The 19,995-nt window shown below is 39.7% G+C and overlaps 1 protein-coding gene across 1 annotated transcript in view; it reads left to right on the plus strand.

Moving 5' to 3' along the window:
• RBKS (ribokinase) overlaps positions 1 to 19,995 on the plus strand; it is a 183,898-nt gene that overhangs the window by 103,008 nt on the left and 60,895 nt on the right. The window contains exons 6-7 of the mRNA XM_007938827.2: positions 9,091 to 9,182; positions 13,913 to 14,101. Coding sequence (XP_007937018.1) covers positions 9,091 to 9,182; positions 13,913 to 14,101 — 281 coding nt within the window. The remainder of the gene's footprint in view (positions 1 to 9,090; positions 9,183 to 13,912; positions 14,102 to 19,995) is intronic.

Genomic DNA, 19,995 nt, shown 5'->3' on the forward strand with positions numbered 1-19,995 from the left:
GGTGCGGGATCGGGCAGTGTTTCGTTCTGCTGTGCATGGGGTCGCTATGAGTCGGAAACGACTCGACGGCACTTAACAACAACAACAACATGCAGCTTAAATGCATTTTCATATGCGTTTGATCCTCAGAAAAACCTTGTAACAAATATTTGACAGGCATTCTTCTCTCTGATTGACGATGAGAAACCAAACTCAGAGGAATTAAGTAATTTTCTCATCCATGGTCACACTTTTAGTAAAGGTGGAGGGAAGGGTTTCATCTTAAGACCCAACCTCCGCCTCCTAGCCCACACTTTTAAAAGCAACTGCCGCATCCCATTGATTTCAAGGAACTGAGCCTTAATGAAGAATATCTTTAGAAAAGTAAAAAACTTAAATATAACATTATGTAGCATGTAGCCCAAGCTTTGAATGTTTTTCCTACTCAGGGTCATAAACACAAACCTCTAGAGTGTTTTCAATAATGTGCATCCCCAATACAATATATGCAGATGTACACACATGTGCACATGTGCACACAAACACACCTGCTTCTCTGTTGGGAACTCCTCTAGCCAGTCAGCTTTCTCCTGCATCTGGTGTTAGCAGGTTAAGTTCTATACCATGAGAGAGAGTGAATTTAATGCATCTGAATTCTCACATGAGAGGAGTGATACACTAAAAGGAGTACTGGTTAGGGAGTCATTAATAATGGCTTTGAATTTAGGATCAATCACTTGCCAAATGGGGCGGGGGGTGGCTCAGCCAAGTAGGTCAGTTCCCTGCTCCAGAAATTAACTACATCTACGAATTCTTCATGTTTCCTCATCTATTTTATCTGAAACAGGAGAATTGGGCTGAGCACTCTCATGGCTCTTGAATGTCACAGTGTATGAATGGACTGACCACAGAGCAGAATTGGCAAAGCCTAATGATCTTTGAGCACAGAGTGTCCCATGCATTACTCAGCTGGGCTGCATAGGTGCTAATCAGCATTATTTCACCTTGAAGAAAGATAGTAAAATCATCATCATAATCTGCTGGTGTGCTATCACAGCTCCTTTAAACTACTTAGAAAGAGTGAAGTTTGAATTATATACATCATATAACTAGATTATATATCGATCATTAAGACAGAGGAAAAAGACCCCTCCATCTTTGAATATACTGCCTCAGAACTATCTTTGTGCCTGTTACAAAATGAAATCATTCGGTGTAAAGCACCTGCCACATCAGACATGAGTCCTTAGCCCTTTGTGACCTTCACCCTCATGAAGTCACGATGCTGTGAAGTTGGCCTTCTGCAGAGTTGGTGTTGCAGCTGCTTGTGATGAAATTATACATGTTGGTTCTGGTCTTTATATCCATTTCAAAGCAAAAGGAACATTGCAGGAACAATTATAAATAATTGAGTTTGTTAAATTGCCAAGATTAAATTCTAGGTATGATACAAAGTATCTTTTAATGACACTTTAGTCCTTCTCCATTTGCCAAATACGAGTTTTTGCTGGCCACCTAGATTTCCCAATAGCGTTGTCTAGTACATAGCCCAAGCTTTGTGTGTTCTTGCTGCTCGGGTCACAGAGAAGAGTCCCTAAAGTGAGAGACTGCCAAGCCAGTGAGTGTTTTGGGTTGGGCATTCCTACTTCCGTAGTGATACTGCCTCGGAAACCCAAGGAGGGGTCGCTATGAGTCGGGGCCGACTCGAAGGCAAATAACAACAACAACTGGTGGTATAGTGCCTAAGGGATTTGACTGCTAACCAGAATGCTGGCGATTCAAACCCACCAGCCACTCCTCGGAAAGAAGATTGGGCAATCTAGTTCCATAGAGATACTGCCTAGGAAACCCAGGGAGGGGTCACTATGAATCACTCAATGGCAGTGAGTTTGGTTTTGGTTTGGTAACCTCCTGGCCACACCTTACACTTTGCTTTAGGGGATTTTTCTTCCCCTGTTTCTCTTGGCTAGTTGTTGTTCTTGTTCTTGTTCTTGTTAGCTCCTGTCCAGTGAGTCCCAATGCATGGCAACCTCATGCACAATGAAACGAAACACTGCATAGTCCTGCTCCATCCCCATGATTGCTTGAGGATGGACCATTGTGATCCATAGGGTTTTCATTGGCTGACATTTCGCAGTAGATGTCTAGACCTTTCCTACGAGTCCCTCTTAATCTGGAAGCTCTGCTGAAACCTGTTCAGCATCATAGCAACATGTGAGCCATCACTAATGGATGGACTGTGGCTACACATGAGGCGCATCAGCCAGGACTTAAACCTGGGTTTCTCACGTGGGAGGCGAGAATTCTACCACTGAACCAGCAATGTCTCATGTCTGCTTGTTAGTGCCTTCTTAACTTTCGAGCCCTTACCTTCCATTAAGAGCTTCCACATTGTTTTCTATCTTTTAGTCCATCAACTGTTCCCCTAGGTCTCACCCATTCCTCATTGACATATCATGCCAGACGTTGATGTGCTGTTAAGACAACCAGGAGTTTAGTCCATCTTACATTGTTACTGATAACAGTTATGGTCGAAAGCTATCAATCACCTCTGCATCTCCAGGTTACCCCTTGGTACATTCTGTGCCCTCTAGTTTGTACAGTTGCAGGACATCATTTTTCCATCTTGCCCATTACAAATTTGCATTCTTCTTTACTTAGCTATGTCTAGTAGTTCTTTATGTTTCTTCATCATGGTGAAATATGTATACTTATTTGTGGTCATACTAGCCAAGAAGAGTACTTTCTTTATGATATTTTCTCTTTCCCCTGAATTCAGATTCTAAGCCTATGTATCCATGGACTTTCTTAGTAAGAATACTTTCCCTTGGGATAAAGTATAGGCAAATAAGATCTGATTCATGTTTATACAACTTGTCTGGAAAAATTAAATTATAGAATTTCTCATTCCAGCAATTCATGCATGAAATTTAGTGAATAAATCCAGACTGTCTTCCACAGAACAATCCCTCAGTAATTTAAAGGCCACTCCCATAACCACCTCAAATCTCTATATCTTAAGTTTTCACATCTGTTAAGTGGTGCTAATATTTACCTTATTTGTCCCCTGAATAGGGATCTCTGGTGGTGTAGTGCCTAAAGCATTTGACTGCTAACCAGAAGGCTGGTGGTTTAAACCCACCAGTCTCTCCTCAGAAGGAAGATTGGGCAATCAACTTCCGTAGTGATACCACCTCAAAAACCTAAGGAGGGGTCACTATGAGTTGGGACCAACTCCACGGCAGTGGGTTTGGTTTTTTTTTTTTTTTTTTAATGCCCTGAATTGTTTTGAGGACCATGTAAAACGTGCTTTGAAAACAGTAAGTTAGTTCAGTCATATTCTGAAATAAAATGAGGAGAGTTGGAGGAGGTACTTTCTCTGTCTTCCCTCACCTCTTTACCTGGCTGCCGTTGTCCTGTCACATGGGTCTCCACTCAGATATCTCCTACTCCAAGAAGATTTCCAGAGCAGCTACCACCCAAACCCAGCCACATTCTAAGCCAAATTACTTCGGGTGTTTGTTTTAATAGGATTTAGCTGTTTATGAGAAGTTGCACAGGGGCCAAAATTCTGTCTTTCTCCAATAGCCTGGATCACTACTTGGTATGTAGTAAGTGCTCAGTAAATACTTAATGAATGAAAGAATATCTGGAGTGTCCATAGTAACAAGTAGATGGAATTATAATGAAGGAGTTAGAGAAAACAGTAGTCAAAGCTGCCTTTAGCTATGTTAGTCAGGATTTTTTTTAGTAATAAGTGAAAGAACTCCCAATCAAACAACCTTAAGCAAAAAGGCAATGTCTTGACTCATGTAGCTGGGAGTAGTCCCGGGGTCATTCACAGGATTGAAGGCAAAGCTATAGACACAAGGGTTATACAGTCTGAAATCAGGTCTTGGTGCCACCAGCACTCTCTCCTGGTTCCTCCTCTTGGCTTCTTTTGGCTGTGCTTCATTGCTGCATACAAGCTTTTCTACATGCAGGGAATCATGGTCACCAGCAGTTCAGACCAATATCCTCCAACTCAGCAGCACACTCTGCCACCACCATCTGTCTATCCTGATGATGGGCTCTGATTAGCTATATTTAAACCTTATACATACCTTTTGGAGCAGTTGCTGTTGCAAGTTGGCCAGGGCTGGGTCAGGTCATGTGCCTATTCATGTTACTGAGGCAGAGTGGGAAGGGGTAGTTCCTGAAAGGAAGAAATGCTGGGTAGAAGAAAACAAAGTCCCCTATACCACTAAAAAGGGATAATATTTCTGATGAAGGCTGAGTCACCACAATTCAGGTGCTAAAGAAAAGACAGAGGGGAATGTGGTGCAGTGAATTACTTGATAAGGCTGTTCTGGCCCTAGTCTTTGTAACTCCCACTGGATTACTGGGTTGTTGTTGTTAGATGCCATCGAGTTGGCTCCGACTCATAGCAACCCTATGTAAAACAGAATGAACCCTGCCTGTGCCAGCCCCACAATCCTTGTTAGACTTGAGCCCATGGTTGCAGCCACTGTGTCAATCCATCTTGTTAAGGGCCTTCCCCTTTTTCGTTGACCCTCCATTTTACCAAGCTTGATATTCTTCTCCAGGGAATGGTTCCTTCCGACAACATGACCAAAGTAGATGAGACAAAGTCTGGCCATTCTCGCTTCCAAGGAACATTCCAGCTGCACTTCTTCCAGGACAGATTTGTTTGTTCTTCTGGCAGTCCATGGTATTTTTCAGTACTCTTTGCCAGCAACATAACTCAAAAGCATCAACTCTTCTTCAGTCTTCTTTATTCATTGTCCAGCTTTCACACGCATATGAGGTGATTGAAAATACCATGGCTTGGGATAGGCACACCTTAGTCTTCAAAGAGACATCCTTGTTCTTCAGCACTTTAAAAAGGTCTTTTGCAGCATATTTGCCTGGTGCAATACATTGCCTGATGTCTTGACTGATGCTTCCATTGGTGTTGATTGTAGAGCCAAGTAATATGAAATCTTCGACAGCTTCAATCTTTTATCCATTAATCATGATGGTGCTCATTGGTCCAGTTGTAAGGATTTTCATTTTCTTTATGTTGAGGTGTAATCCATACTACAGACTATACTCTTTAATCTTCATCAGTAAGTGCAAAGTCATCTTCACTTTCAGCAAGTAAGGTTGTGTCATCTGCGTATAGCAGGTTATTAATGAGTCATCTTCCAAACCTGATGCCATGCTCTTCTTCTTATTATCCAGCTTCTTGGATTATTTGCTCAGCATAAAAATTGAATAAGTATGGTGAAAGGATACAAGCCTGAGAAACTTCCTTCTTGACTTTAAACCATGCAGTTCTGTTCAAACAGCAGCCTCCTGGTCTAGGTACAGGTTCCTCATGAGCACAATTAAGTGTTCTGCAATTCCCATTCTTCTCAGTGTTATCTATAATTTGTACATTACTGGATTACTGGGTGGGACCATGCAAATAATGTGTGTAGAACTCTGGTATTGGGATTGGTTAGTTTTGTCACTCTGCCAGGCTTAACATGAGCCTTCCTAGGAGCAGAGAGGGGAATCTCAATACTATCGAGAGAGAAGAGCTGGAGGTGAAGTAGAGTGTATCCTTGGACCTGAGATCCCTGCACTGGACCTTCTTAGCAGAGATGCCCAGCAGAGAGAGATGCCTGGCAGAGAGTCAGTGGCAGTGGAACCAAGAGGCATGAGACACAGCGGCAGGCATACCTTGCCCACAGAGCAAGAAAGCTGAGTGCCCTTGCTGGGGGAGTGGGGTGCATGTAGGTATAGCTATCAGCAGAGCTAAAAGAGCTTTGTAACATTTGCCCAAGCAGGGCAGAGGCCAGGCAGAGAGGCCAAGGGCCAGAGAGACATACCTGAGGGCTTAGCCGAGGGGAGACTGTCCTGATTGCAGAACTGTATCCTGAGCGCATTCCTGAACCTGAATTGTAACCTGTTACTTCCCTGATATCAAAAGCCCATAATCATGAGTATTGTCTGTGAGTTCTGTGTGGCCATTGCAATGAATTATCGAACACAGCAGAGAGGTAGTGAGTGCAGTGGGAGGGAAGGCTGCTGTCAGAGTTAGTAAAAAGTTTGGAGGGTGGCCTCATAGGAATAAGCCTAGGGCTATTGATGGTGCCACTGTTTTCCCCCTCATGAGATCGAAGGAGGTCAGAAGATGTCCTCCATGTCCTTTCTGCAGGGAGATAAGGAAAAAAGCAAATGTTTTTTACTTTCATACTATATACACAAGCACGTTGATCACAACATGCACAGAGCTAAGATCTCATTGCATTGAGATGATGGTGCAAAGAGAAAGCCTTTCTTAGAGTCATCCAAAACTTGGGGCTCATAATTTTACTGGTTTTTAATAAAAAATTAAAAAAAAAATAAATAAATAAAATTTAAACATGCTCTTTGTAAAAAATGAAGAAGAAGCGATAAAATAAAAAATGACAATGTGTCCCCCACATCCCTCTCCCCAAAACTAATCACTTACTAGTTTAGTGAATAATCTTTCAGACTTTTTTTTCCCCATTCATATGTAGGTATATAAATGTAAATACACGTGTAGTTATACTTTGTCAAAAACAGGAGGATCATACTATACATTTATTTCAAAATTAACTTTCTCATTTATAAATAAATTATGAAAATCTTTCTGTGATAAAACATAGATGTATCTCACATTCTTTTTAACAGCTCAGAGCATTCTATCAGATATTGATGTCATAATTTTTTAACCAGTCCCTTTGATAGATGTTTAGGTTTCTTTTTCTTTCTTTCTTTCTTTTTTTTTTTTTTTTTTGTTACAGACAGAGCTACATGAACATCACTGTACATCATTTTTGCATACTTGTATATTTCTATAGTAAAGCTTTAAGAAAAAAAGTTCTGAATCTGGGATCTTTGAGATAAAATGGAACTTTTAGAGGAATGGATCTACTGTCTTATTCCTTATGGTAGCTTGTTCTGACAGGGTTCAAATACAAATTTGAGGATCGCACTAAGTAAGCAATAGTGTTTCAGCTTAATGCTACAGGAAATAAGGAATGATATATTTGTTCTGAATACCTAAAAAATAACTGTGTTAGAATGATGGGCAATGAGAGCCATTGTGCATAGTTGACATCTCTTAAGACCTCGCAGAAGCAGAGGAACCAATGAGGCTATTGCCAGGCTATAGACTCCAATGGAATGCAGGAGAGATGGGTGGGCAGGTGGAGTTGTCATGGTTTATGTAAAGGACAGTAAAATAACAGTAATGATCCTTGACATTTGTACACTTTACAGTTTACAGAGGTATTTTATGTTTTCTAATGTAAGCTGCAGTAACCCTGTACAAAACTCTGATCAGCCAAAAATATACCATAGAATTTCTTGAGTGGACATTCTGTATAAAGAAGCGTATAATGAAAATGTGGGAATGGTGTTAACTTATAAATCTCTGAAAAAGACCCACTGACCAAACCAAAATGATAACTAAGACCAAGGAAGGTACAGAAATCAATTAGATAGCCTCACTAGGACAAAGTAGGCTGTTGCCATTTACCCATGGGCTAATTAGCATCTACCCAAGAGTGAAGAGTGGAGCAGTGCCAAGCTTCCTGTAGAATAGCCACTTGGAAAACTTGTCGATGTACAGATTCCCTCATCTTAACCTCCAGAGATTATGATTTAGTGGTTTGAGGTGACACCCAGAAATCATGCATTTTAATAAGCTCACCAAGTGATGCTGCTGTGCACCAAGTTTGGGAACCACTGTTCGAGAAGAACAGAAGAGTTCTGAGAACTCCAACAAGTTGATTTTACTCTAGGTCTACAGTAAAATGGAACCAGTAAACATGTAAGTCTGTGGACATGCGTACAGAAAAAGAAGACCAACCACTCTAGTTGAGAACTCTGGTAGATAAATATGTGTTTGGCAAAACGGGAGCTTCCTCTGAATGTAATTTCTTTAGACTTTTGAAAAAGCATTTACAAAGTTCTACACCAAAGCCTGTTTTAAAACATTGTGAGTTGGGATTGGAGGCATGTGTTGCTATGGACAGAGTCCTGGCCTAGGGAGAAAACCAAATCCTGGACTTAAATAAAACCAAAAGGCATAGGTAGGGGCCCAGCTTAACCACGTCCCAGTGTATAAACCTTAGACGTGTGACCTCATGTCTCTGGACCTCACCTTCTACCTCTTCTTTTCTTTCTCTGCCATTGTAATAATGGCTGTGGCATTCTCATCTTCCCTGCTTCTGTTAGCCCTGTCCATCTTTCTCTTCCTCTGACTAAATTTCTCTACCTGTCTCAGTCTTTTCTTTATATTCCTAAATTACTTGTAGAAACCAAGAATATAAGCTTTTGTGTAAGTGTGTATGTCTGCGTGAGGAATTGTGATACATTTGGGAGACATACATAGGTGCACAAAACATGCATATGCACATGTGCTTACTTACGGGACCTTTGGTGGCCTGAGGCATTTGACTACTAACCAGAAGCCTGGCAGTTCAAACCCACCAGCCACTCCTCAGAAGGAAAGTTGGGCAATCTACTTCTGTAGTGATGCCACCTCGGAAACCCAAGGAGGGGTCGCTGTGAGTTGGATACAGCAGTGAGTTTGGTTTTTGTTTTTGTTTTTTTGTTTTTTGCTACATACTCTTCTGACCAGTAAAATTCCAAGCCTTCTGTTGTTTCTTTTATGTCATCTCTTTTTCCTTCCCTGGAAAATGGATTTATGGACTAGCTTCTAACTAAGCACTTAAACTAACCCACAAAAATGTTCACCAGCCTGTTCACATTCATACAGGTCCTTTCATGTCACATTTTTACTTTTCTTTAATGTTCCTGTTGCCTTTGCCTTAACTTTGTAGTCACCTTGGTTGTAAATATTGATGCTTGCCCTTGAAGCTGAAATGTTGTAAAGTGAAAATTAGACCAAAAGGAAATGAGAAGGAACTGGTACTTAGGCTACGATGGAGATTGAGATTTTAGACTTTCCAACATCTGTAACTAATTTGATTTTTAATCTAATGGGAAAAAATGACAAAAATTATCCCATTTGGGGATTTCCCCTACTGAGTGTCTATAAATGTACTCTTAAAATTGATGACCAATGAACCCTTTTCCATTCCTTTGTAGTGAAAACATTGTTCAATCCAGCTCCTGCCATTGCTGACCTAGACCCCCAGTTCTACACCCTTTCAGATGTGTTCTGCTGCAATGAAAGTGAGGTGAGGATGAAAGGTTTTAATCATTCTGTTAGAAACCAAAACACTTTTGTGTGAAGCAAAGAGGCAGGACTAACCACAGCAATTTGATCGTATGTGAATTATTGAGCAAAATGAAAACAGATTTTTTTAGTTTACTGAGGTGTGGAGAAAAGGAAATTAGTGAGTTATGGGGAAAAGAAAAAAAGATTCTCTGAGTCACCCCAATAATCTGACCCTTATCAAACTTGGCTTAATTTTAATCTCCTTCCTGCCTTTACATTATAGTGTTTTGTTTTCTAATTATTTCATATTCTGCAAACTAATTAGTATTAGGGTTGCTAGATTTAGCAAGTAAAAATACAGGATCCCAAGTTAAATATGAATTTCAGATAAGCAATGAGTAAGATACTAGACATATGTAAAAAGTACTCTGTTTATCTGAAATTCAAACTTAATTGGGTGGCCTGTGTTTTATCTGGCAACCCTAATTAGTAAATAGCCCCTGGAGCATCTGCTACATTCGTAGCAATTGTGGTTCTCACTGTGATGCCATGGAAAAGGCGTTGGGGTCACTTCATTATGGGAGCACTCTCACAGTCTATCTAAGGGTCATAATGTACATATCTGCATAAACTATCAATATATTGATATTGTACCACTTATTCTTAAACATTGTTAGGGAGAAAATTTCAATATTACTCCAATTTTATAGGCTAGCCAGTACAGTGTTAGACCTGAGCTCTTTCCCAGCTTTGGGACACAGGACATATTATACACATATGCAACACGCAGAGAGACAAAGGTAGTGTTTGATGAACTGCAATCTTTAATTTTCCATTTGGTTCTTACACTGAATGAAGGTTTCTAGGATTTCTTGACCTGCGTTTTTGATCATTTCATCTCACAGAACACAGAAGGAATAAAAAAGACTGCTCTAAGGAACATAATTTTAGCAAACCACAATAGATTGTACAGTTTTTGAGCAACCACCATCGTCAGGCATTGTCCTAGGCACATTGTTACAGCTTCAAGGGCAGGAGGAGTTGTGGGAAATAGTGACCATTTCACAATAAGAAGTTAGATCACCTTCAACTGCCAAACTGGCATAAATTTCCCAGCTATATACTCCCAGACCACTCTCTCATTGTCTTCAAACCTTCACAACACTTAAAACACTCAAATTATATGTTCAAGGTTTCTGTCTTCTCCAGTAAATTATAAGGTCTATAAGTGTAGGGGGATCTCTGGTAGTGTAGTGCCTAAAGCACTTGACTGCTAACCAGAAGGCTGGCGGTTCAAACCAACCAGCCACTCCTTGGAAGGCAGGTTGGGCAATCTACTTCTGTAGTGATACCACTTCGGAAACCCAAGGAGGGGTCGCTATGAGTCGGGTCCAACTCCATGGCACATAAGAACAACAGGAACATGTTAGTGAACCATTCTTTTTTCTTCTTCCTTTGCTGCCTTTTTTTCTTTGAAAAGAATGGTTCACTGTTTGTCTGCTAACCGAATGGTTAGTGGTTCAAACTCATCAGCCACTCCATGGGAGAAAGATGTGACAGTCTGCTTTCATAAAGATCACAGCCTTGGAAACCGTATGGGGCACTTCTACTCTGTCCTATGGGGTGGGGGGGGAGGTCACTATGAGTCAGAATTGAGTTGATGGCAGTGAGGTTTGATTTTGGTTTGTTAGCTGGAAAAATAATTAAGTTTTATGTTTTGAAAAAGGTAAAACTAAAACTCTAGACAACAATAAGATGGTGATGTTCACAGATAATTAAAACTGCTATGCTCAGACACCACGATGGCGGAGGAAAAAAGCGGAATGTCTGTAGGAAAAAAGCCGAATGTCTTGGGCACCTGCCAGCTCTCAGTCACTTCTGGACACGTTGCTTCAGAATTTCTACATTTTGGAGAGGAGGAAGATGAAACAAAACAAAGAAGGATCAAAAAGAAAGGGGAAGGCAAGAAGAGAGATTTGAGAAGCACAGCAGTCATGGCAAAGGAACCAGCTCCTCTACCCAATTCTCTTGTAAGAGGCCAAAGGAAAACTGCTTCCAGCTTCTTCAAGGAGCTCAGAGAAGAGCTGCACTGTGCTCCTGCTGTACCTTCCACAGGATTCCCTTCAGAACCAGAAGTCCTTGCTGCAGCATCTCCCTCTGCCCTGAAGAACAACAGGGAGCTAATAAAAGTGGTAGAATTTCACAGCAGATGTAAAAAAAGAAAACTGAAGTCTGGCCAAGAAGAGAATACAAAGACCAAAACTAGCATTCTTGAGAAAGATGTGGATATACAAGAATTTAATTTAGAAAAGGCTCGTTTGGAAGTACATGGATTTGGAATCACAGGTTATGGAAAAGGCAAGGAAAGGGTTCTAGAACAGGAACGTGCCATTATGCTGGGTGCTAAGCCTCCCAGAAATGCTTACATTAATTACAAGGTTTTGCTGGAGCAAATCAAAGAAAAAAAGGCAGCAAAGGAAGAAGAAAAGAGAATGGTCCAAGACAGATATTTTTAAGAAAAAGAAGAGGAGAGGGCAGGAAGACAGGAAATCCCAGAAAAAAAAAATCGGCACCCAGTATTTTGTCAAGTGGATGAGTTGGTCAGGTTGGAAAATTCAAAAACAGCACCCTGATTCTGAGTCCAATTGATATCAAGAAAATAAATTCTTCCAGACTAGCTAAGTGATGCACTTTATAAACTAAAGAGAGGAATGGAAATGTGCCGTGATGGTGAAACTGGGCCATTACGAGACTTGAAGATGATTCTTGTTTCATGTTTCACAGACTGTTTTTTCATGTTGGAAACAAAATCCAACAGAGTTAATTAGTCACTCAAGTATATTTTTTCATGGTGCTGAACATGTTGGGCCAATTGCAGTGTGAGTTAATAAAGTAAGCCTGCTGAAAATTTTTTTTTAATTTCTTTGTAAGTTTCACTCATTTTCACTAGTGTTTTGTGCATTTTCTTATAGTTTTTCATAATACTACTGTTTTGTAAGTGATAATAATTAACATTAAACTGCCTTTTAATTTTTCTTACAAAAAAAAATACCTGCTATGCTCTTTGTCTTCCTGGAGAAAAGAATGGAGATTCATTATAGACTCTGTTACATGCAGAAAAATGGGAATTCTCATACCATGCTTGTAAGAGTAGTAAATCCATACTAACACTTTGGAGAAAAATTTGGTAATAGATAATCAGGTTGTAATTCTATTCCTAGATATACATGCTAGTAAAAAGTTTATGCATGAGCATAGGGAGACATGTACAAGAATGTCTACTGTATCATTGCTTGCAAAAGGGGAAAAATGGAAAAGCCAAAGTGCCCACCAAAAGAAGAAGAAGAAGAAAAAAAAAAACTCACTGCCGTCGAGTCCGTCCCGACTCATAGTGACCCCTCCTTGGGTTCCCAAAGCAGTATCTCTACAGAAGTAGATTGCCCAGTCTTCCTTCCGAGGAGTGGCTGGTGAGTTTGAACCGCCAGCCTTCTGGTTAGCAATCAAATGCCTTAGGCACTACACTACCAGAGCTCCTAAAAGAAGAATAGATTTTGTTTAAATTGTAGTACCTTTGCAGTATGGACTCTAATGCAGTAAAAAAAAAAAAAAAAACAGTTAAGTAGAGCTCCATATAAAAACACAAATTAAATAATGCTAAGGGAAAATAGCACATTGCCAAATAATATATACAAAAGATACCATTTTAATTTATTTAAAGCAAAATATCTGAATCAAGTAAGGTAATATTTTAATATTTGTTAAAGCTGAATGATAGGTTGATGAGTGTTTGTTAACATTTCCGATGTTCAGTTTTTTTTTTTTTATTAAACAATAGTTTTTTTATAGAAACTGTAGCCCACAAGAAACCTTCTTCATATTCTGAGAGAGAAACTGTGATTCTGTCCAAACCCCTCATTTTAAAACTAGACTGTAAGTGATTTGGCAAGATCTTAGAGTTGGTGAGTAGTGGAGGTCTCCTAAATGCCAAAGCATTGCTTTTTCTGCTCCGTATCAGTGCCTCTCCTGCTTGCACCTTCTCTAGCAAAAACAAAAACAAAAGAAATTAATGGTCTCTGGACATGGAAAGCTAGACCTAGTAATACAAGTAAGGCATTATTTCTCAAGATAGACCCAGAAGAATTGTGTTCTTAAATGCCAAAGTTTACAAATTTATGCCCAAATCACTGGCAATGGCCTCTTCCTTTTTCCTTTCCACCTTCCCTCCCTTCCTTTCTTTTATAAAATTCTCTTTGTTTTTCCTAACTCTTTATTATGAAGATTATAATACACATAGAAAAGTTGAAAGGACAGTAAATGTACATAATACACCCTCCACCTAAACTGTTTATATTTTGCTATATTTGTTCCTCCCTCTCCTGTATGTATTTATGTTTGTTTTCACTGAGTCACTTGAGAGTAAGTTGCAGACAACATGTACTTCACCCCTAAATACTTCAGCATGTATCTCCTAAAGAGTAACCACAATGTACCATTAACACACCTAAGAAATTATCAATAATTCCATACTATCATCTAATATCCAGGCCACATTCAGTTTTCCCTACTAGTCCCAAGAATATTTTTATAGCTAGTTTTTATTGTTATTGTTTTGTTTTATTTTCCTGAGCCAGGATCCGTCATAACATGTCATAACATTAGTTGTTATGAAAAAGAAGGGAGACATTTTCTAGAAGACTAATCTGGTTATTTATTTTCACCATTGTTTCTTTTCACTTTTGTGTATTCCAGGCTGAGATTTTAACTGGCCTCATGGTTAGCAGCCCTGCAGATGCTGGGAAGGCTGCACTGGTGCTGGTGGAAAGAGGCTGCCAGGTTGTCATCATTACTTTAGGTGCTGAAGGATGCGTGATGCTGTCACAAACAGAGCCTGTCCCAAAGCACATTGTCACAGAGAAGGTCAAGGCTGTGGATACCACGGTAGGCTTGAAGATTTGCGTATCATTTTTGGCTATTGGAAATCATTATTTAATAACTAAGATAGCTGCACTTGAATTCTTGGATAATGAGGTAAATTTAGGAGATGATAGTGATAGAAGAGAATAACAACCAGGCAAGAGAACTAGATCTTAATTCCACGCTAACTCACTGTGAGACCTCAAACAAGTCACTTACATAACCTCTCTAAGACTCAGTTTTCTCATCCATGAGATCAGAATATCTGTAACATTATACCTGCACTGCTTTTCTTCATGCATTCAACCAATCAATCAATATTGAACACCTATTATGTGCCAGTCCTATCTAGGTACTTGTGACACAGTGATAAACAAGACAGAATCTCTGCTGTCATGGGGATTAGATTCTAGACAATAAACAAATACCTTTGTCTTACAAGTTTCCCATGTAAAGTGAATAGCAGCGAGCACTCATTCCAGAAAATGCCAAACCAGTTGCCATCACGTCATTTCTGACTCATAGTGACCCCATGTGTGTCAGAATAGAACTGCGGTCCATAGGGTTTTCAAGGCTGTGACCTTTTGGAAGCAGAACGCCAGGCCTTTTTGCAAGGATCCTCTGAGTAAGTTCAAACTGCCAACCTTTCAGTTAGTAGTGGTAGTAGTATGTAACCATTTGCACCACCCAGGGAATGCCAACACTATTTAGCAGAGATCATTCTTTCCATCAGCGAACGATTACAGTTCACATTCACTGTGTGCTTACTATATCACTTTCTCCTACATTTCATTTAATCTTTGTAACAAAATTATCCTCATTTTACAGATGAAGAAACTTGTTCAGTATCACATTGCTAGTAAGTAACAGAGCTCATGGTTCAAAACCAGTCCTGTGGGATGCCACGCAAACATTTCCTGTGCAAGGCACTGATTAAGGGAAATCACTAGTAGACATACCGTGGCTACAGGCTAGGAGGGAAAAGGGAAGAAATTAGGGAAAAGATTCACTGTTCCATTGAAACTGAGGAAATGCTGATGCCTATAAGAAATGCAGGAGAGCTGGCTAGAAAAATAAAGTAAATTTCAAGAATATGAAACTAGAGGTGAGGAAGGAAAAAATTTTTACAGTTTTAATTTTAAGAAATGGATGTATAATTACTTTTAAAATGTGTTTTGGTTTGTTTCTATGCTGAGAAAAGACTTTAAAACGTGGGTAATTCATTAAAAAAAAGAAGCTTGAGGGGATCTGATAAAGTAACGATATTAACTTTAAAAAATATGTAAATGCAAGAGATTATTTTAATGATATGGCTTATGTGGGGAATTTGATAAATTGTGCTAAAACCATTAGTGTCTTTCTGTTTTGTTAAGAAGGACAGTAACCTAAATTTTAGAGGTTACTTTTTACTTTGGAAGTCAGTCATCCATTAGACTAAAACTATGCTAGGTCCTGAACTAAAGCAAGAAAAGTTTATTCTTTTGCTAAAAATGAAATGTAGGGTCCTCATGAGGATGTCAGACTTCCATGAGTAATTCACCCCATGATTTCAGTGTCTGTGGTAGTCATAACTCCTTTTGGTTTTAAGCATCAGAAAGAAAGACAACACAAACAGGCTTATCCAGAAAAAGGGATTTATTTGATGCCCGTAATTGGAAGGTCCAAAGTACAACGGAATGTAGAGAAGCTAGACCAGGTTGCTCACTCTCTCTGCTTTGCTTATAGTAACTTTGAGCTTAGGCAGGCCCTCTCCAGGTGGTGGTCCCTGGAAGCTCCCTGCCCATCCTGTGTCCTACATCATGTCTCCATCCCTGGTGTCCAACAGAAATCAAAGGACTGTTACCAGAACATGAGGAAGTTGGTACTGGACTGACCAAAACAGCCATGCCTGCCAAAGAATATTTGTGTGGCAATAAACTGCTTGGGCATGTGGCTGAATTCTGAAGAAATTAGCCTGGAAACTGTTTAAATTGTAATTAGTAATAATCATCAGAATAATTTCATTTGAAGGGATGGCTGACTATAACTTTCAGCATCTTAAATCCAGCAGTGTGCATTAAGGAGGTTTTTACATTTTGTTGATAACTGTTATGTGTCCTTTCATTTGCTTTCTTAGCACTTGCAGTAATTTTTATATATCAAGAAATTGAGTTGATTTGAAGGATTAAAAATCCAAAGTTCCCATCCCCTTTAGGATAAATGGCTTTTGCTCTCTGTGGAACCAGCCTGACAGAGTGTAGTGGGCTCTGTCTAACACCTAGGAGACTTGGTTTTTAGTCCCTGCTGTTCTTGATACTTTGCTGACACCTTGGGCAAGCCAGTTAACTTCTCAGGGCCTCAGATACCTCACTTATAAAATGGGTACATTACATTAATACTGAAAATGAGGGAAGAGTTTAATCTCTAAGGTTTATCCTGCTAGATGATTTCATTCATTCAACAAATACTGAGTCCTGATTACATGCCATACAATGAGAAGACAAAGGTGAAACAGACGTAGACCCAGACACTAAGTGGGAATGTTTGCAAATAATACCTACTAGTTATTTAGCCCTGATGGTGCAATTGTTAAGTACTTGGTATTAACCAAAGGGTTGGCAGTTCAAACCCACCCAGAGGCTCTGTCAAAAATTAACTCAACGGCACCTAACAATAACCAAACCAAACCAAACTCACTGCCATTGAGTCTATTTAACTCCTAGTAACCCCTCCGTGGGTTTCTGAGGCAGTATCTCTATGGAAGTAGATTGCCCAATCTTCCTTCTGAGGAGTGGCTGGTGGGTTTGAACTGCCAGGCTTCTGGTTAGCAGTCAAATACTTTAGCCACTGTGCCACCAGAGCTCCCAACAACAACAGTTATATATAATTATTTTATAATGAAAGATAGATGATGATAAGTACTGTAAGAACAGATACAACACAGTAAGAATTCAGTAAGAAAACAGATTACTTAATGCTTGGAAGCAGGAAGTGGATAATTAAATCAGAGAGGATCCAGGCACTAGATAAAGGATAGGCAATTTTTTTTCCCTGTAAGAGTCAAGAGAGTAAAATATTAGTTTTTGTAGGCGATATGCATATAGCCTCTGTCACAACTACTCAGTTCTACCATGGTAGCAGGGAAGCAGCCACAGACAACACATAAACAAATGTGCATGGCTATAGTCCAATAAAACTGTATTTACAAAAACAGGTAGTAGGCCAGATTTGGTCCATGGGCCAAAGTTTACCAACGCCTGCATTAGGGGATCAGGTCTCTGCTTCAAGGAATAGGAAATACCTCAGCTTCCTTCCAAGTCCAAGATTCTGAGGTTTCATGCTCCACATTACCAGTCTAAATGGATCTTTAACTAAACTTATTAGTTGTGTTTAGTTACCATTAGCCAGGGGTTTGGGTAATACTGGTATATGCTCATACCCATCAGTGTATTTAGTGGTAGTCTAAGTGATTATCTTGGGGGAAAAAAGGACCTTTACCAAAGCACAGCATTGGAAAACTTCATAAGTCCAAAGATAAAGACTTTCTGAAATAAAATATGGAGAACACTAGGAATCAGAATGGCATCAGACTTTTCAATAGCAATACTGTTGCTGAGAATTAAAAGATCAGGACTTCTACTTCTAAAAAAATGTAGTATACATAACTTTATCTATTCTGCCCACTAATATTACATATGAATAAACATGTATAGTGATTTACATTATATATGAAATATATAATAGGAACATTATATATGAAACAAACATAAGAACCCTGAAAGGTAGGTCTTGGAACCAAGTAAACACGTGATGATGATCCTTGGGTTTTTTTTTTGCCACATATATATCCCAGACTGGGTCCTGGGGAAAGCAGCAACCCAGAAACACCAACAAGCGCAAACAAAAAAAAACCCCAAAGCCCAAAGCCTATTCTTGCTAGCCAAGGACCAGAAAGGGGAAGGCAGCTAGCAAGAAAGACAACTTTGAGACAGTAAGCACCCTACTTCAGCCAAACACCACTGGGGGAAAAAAAAAAAAAAATGTGGCTCTGCCTCTACCAGCAAAGGCCAAGTGGCCAAGTGGGAAGCAAAGACCTCCACTCTTATAGCAAGATACCCCAACTCAAATCTTCCTTTACCTGCTAGGGTGGTATCACAGAAGGCCAAGTAGGGAGCTGGAGTGATAACAAGCCTGCTTCCCTGACAGTGTCAATGGAGACCATGTGAGGAATGTGGTCTTCCACCTTCACACACTGGAGTGGTATCAGAGGAGATGTAGAGGAGAGTCAGAACTCTCACCACTGCCCAGTGGTAATGAGACCACTCCCCCACTACAATGTCAGTAGAGGCCACATGGGGAGCAGCTGATACTCAGGTGGTGTCAGTGGAGGCCAAACCTAGACTTCTACTCCTACCAGAGCAGCGTCAGAGGAATTCAGCAAAAACAGAAGCTTTAAATAAGATCCAAAGTCTCTTACCACCACTCATCTGTCAGTTTGTCGTACTGTTGGCTTGTGTATTGCTGTGAGGCTGGAGGCTATGCCACCAGTATTTCAAATACCAGCAGGGTCACCCATGGTTTCAGTGGGGCTTCCAGACTAAGACAGACTTAGAAGAAGGAAGGGCCCATCCACTTCTCAGAGAACTGGCCAATGAAAACCTTATAAAGAGTCATGAAACACTGTCTGATATATTACAGGAAAAATTTATGAATAGCCCTGAAACACGATCTGATATAGTGCCTGAAGATGAGCCCCTCAGGTTGGAAGGCACTCAAAATACGACTAGGGAAGAGCTGCCTCCTCAGAGTAGAGCTGACCTTAATGATGTGGATGGAGTAAATCTTTCAAGACCTCCATTTGCTGATGGGGCATGACTTATAAGGGGAAGAAACAGCTGCAAACATCCATTAATAATCAAAACATGGAATGCATGAAGTATGAATCTGGGAAAATTGGAAGTTGTCAAAAATGAAATGGAATGCATAAAGATCAATATTCTAGGTATTAGTGAGCTGAAATGGATTTGTTTGGGCCATTTTGAATGAGACAACCATATGATCTACTATGCCAGGAATGACAAATTGAACAGGAATGGCGTGGTATCCATCATCACAAAGAATTTTTCAAGATCTATCCTGAACTACAATGCTGTCTGTGACAGGATAATATCCATACACCTACAAGGAAGACCAGATAATAATACTATTATTCAAATTTACGCACCAACCACCAAAGCCAAAGACAAGGAAATTGAAGATTTTTACCAACTTCTGCAGTCTGAAATTGACCAAACATGCAATCAAGATGTGTTGATTATCACTGGTGATTGGAATGCAAAAGTTGGAAACAAAGAAGAAGTACCAGTAGTTAGAAAATACGGCCTTGGTGATAGAAATAATGCTGGGATCACATGCTAGAATTTTGCAAGACCAATGACTTATTCATCACAAATACCTTTTTTCAACAACACAAACACAACAAGTACACATGAATTTCACCAGATAGAGTACACAGGAATCAGATCGACTACATCTGTGGAAAGATGCAATGGAGAAGCTCAGCATCTTCAGCCAAAACAAGGCCACGAGCTGACTGTGGAACAGACCATCAGCTGCTCATATGCATGTTGAAATTGAAGCTGAAGACAATTAAAACAAGCCCATGAACCTTCTAAAAATTAAATTTTTATGTGCTTCCAAAGACTTCTCCAAAAGAGTCAAAAGAGTACCTACAGATTGGGAAAAAATATTTGTTGATGACATATCTGACAAGGAACTTATCTCTAGAATTTATAGAAAACTCCAACACCTCAATAACAAAAAGACAAACAATCCAATTAAAAAATGAGCAGAAGATATGAATAGACACTTCACCAAGGACGATATTCAAGCAGCCAACAAACATATGAAGAAATGCTTACGATCATTAGCTATTAGAA

Source organism: Orycteropus afer, unplaced genomic scaffold (assembly GCF_000298275.1).
Source record: "Orycteropus afer afer isolate SDZICR_OR568_19922 unplaced genomic scaffold, OryAfe1.0 scaffold00054, whole genome shotgun sequence".
Lineage (NCBI taxonomy): Eukaryota > Metazoa > Chordata > Mammalia > Tubulidentata > Orycteropodidae > Orycteropus > Orycteropus afer.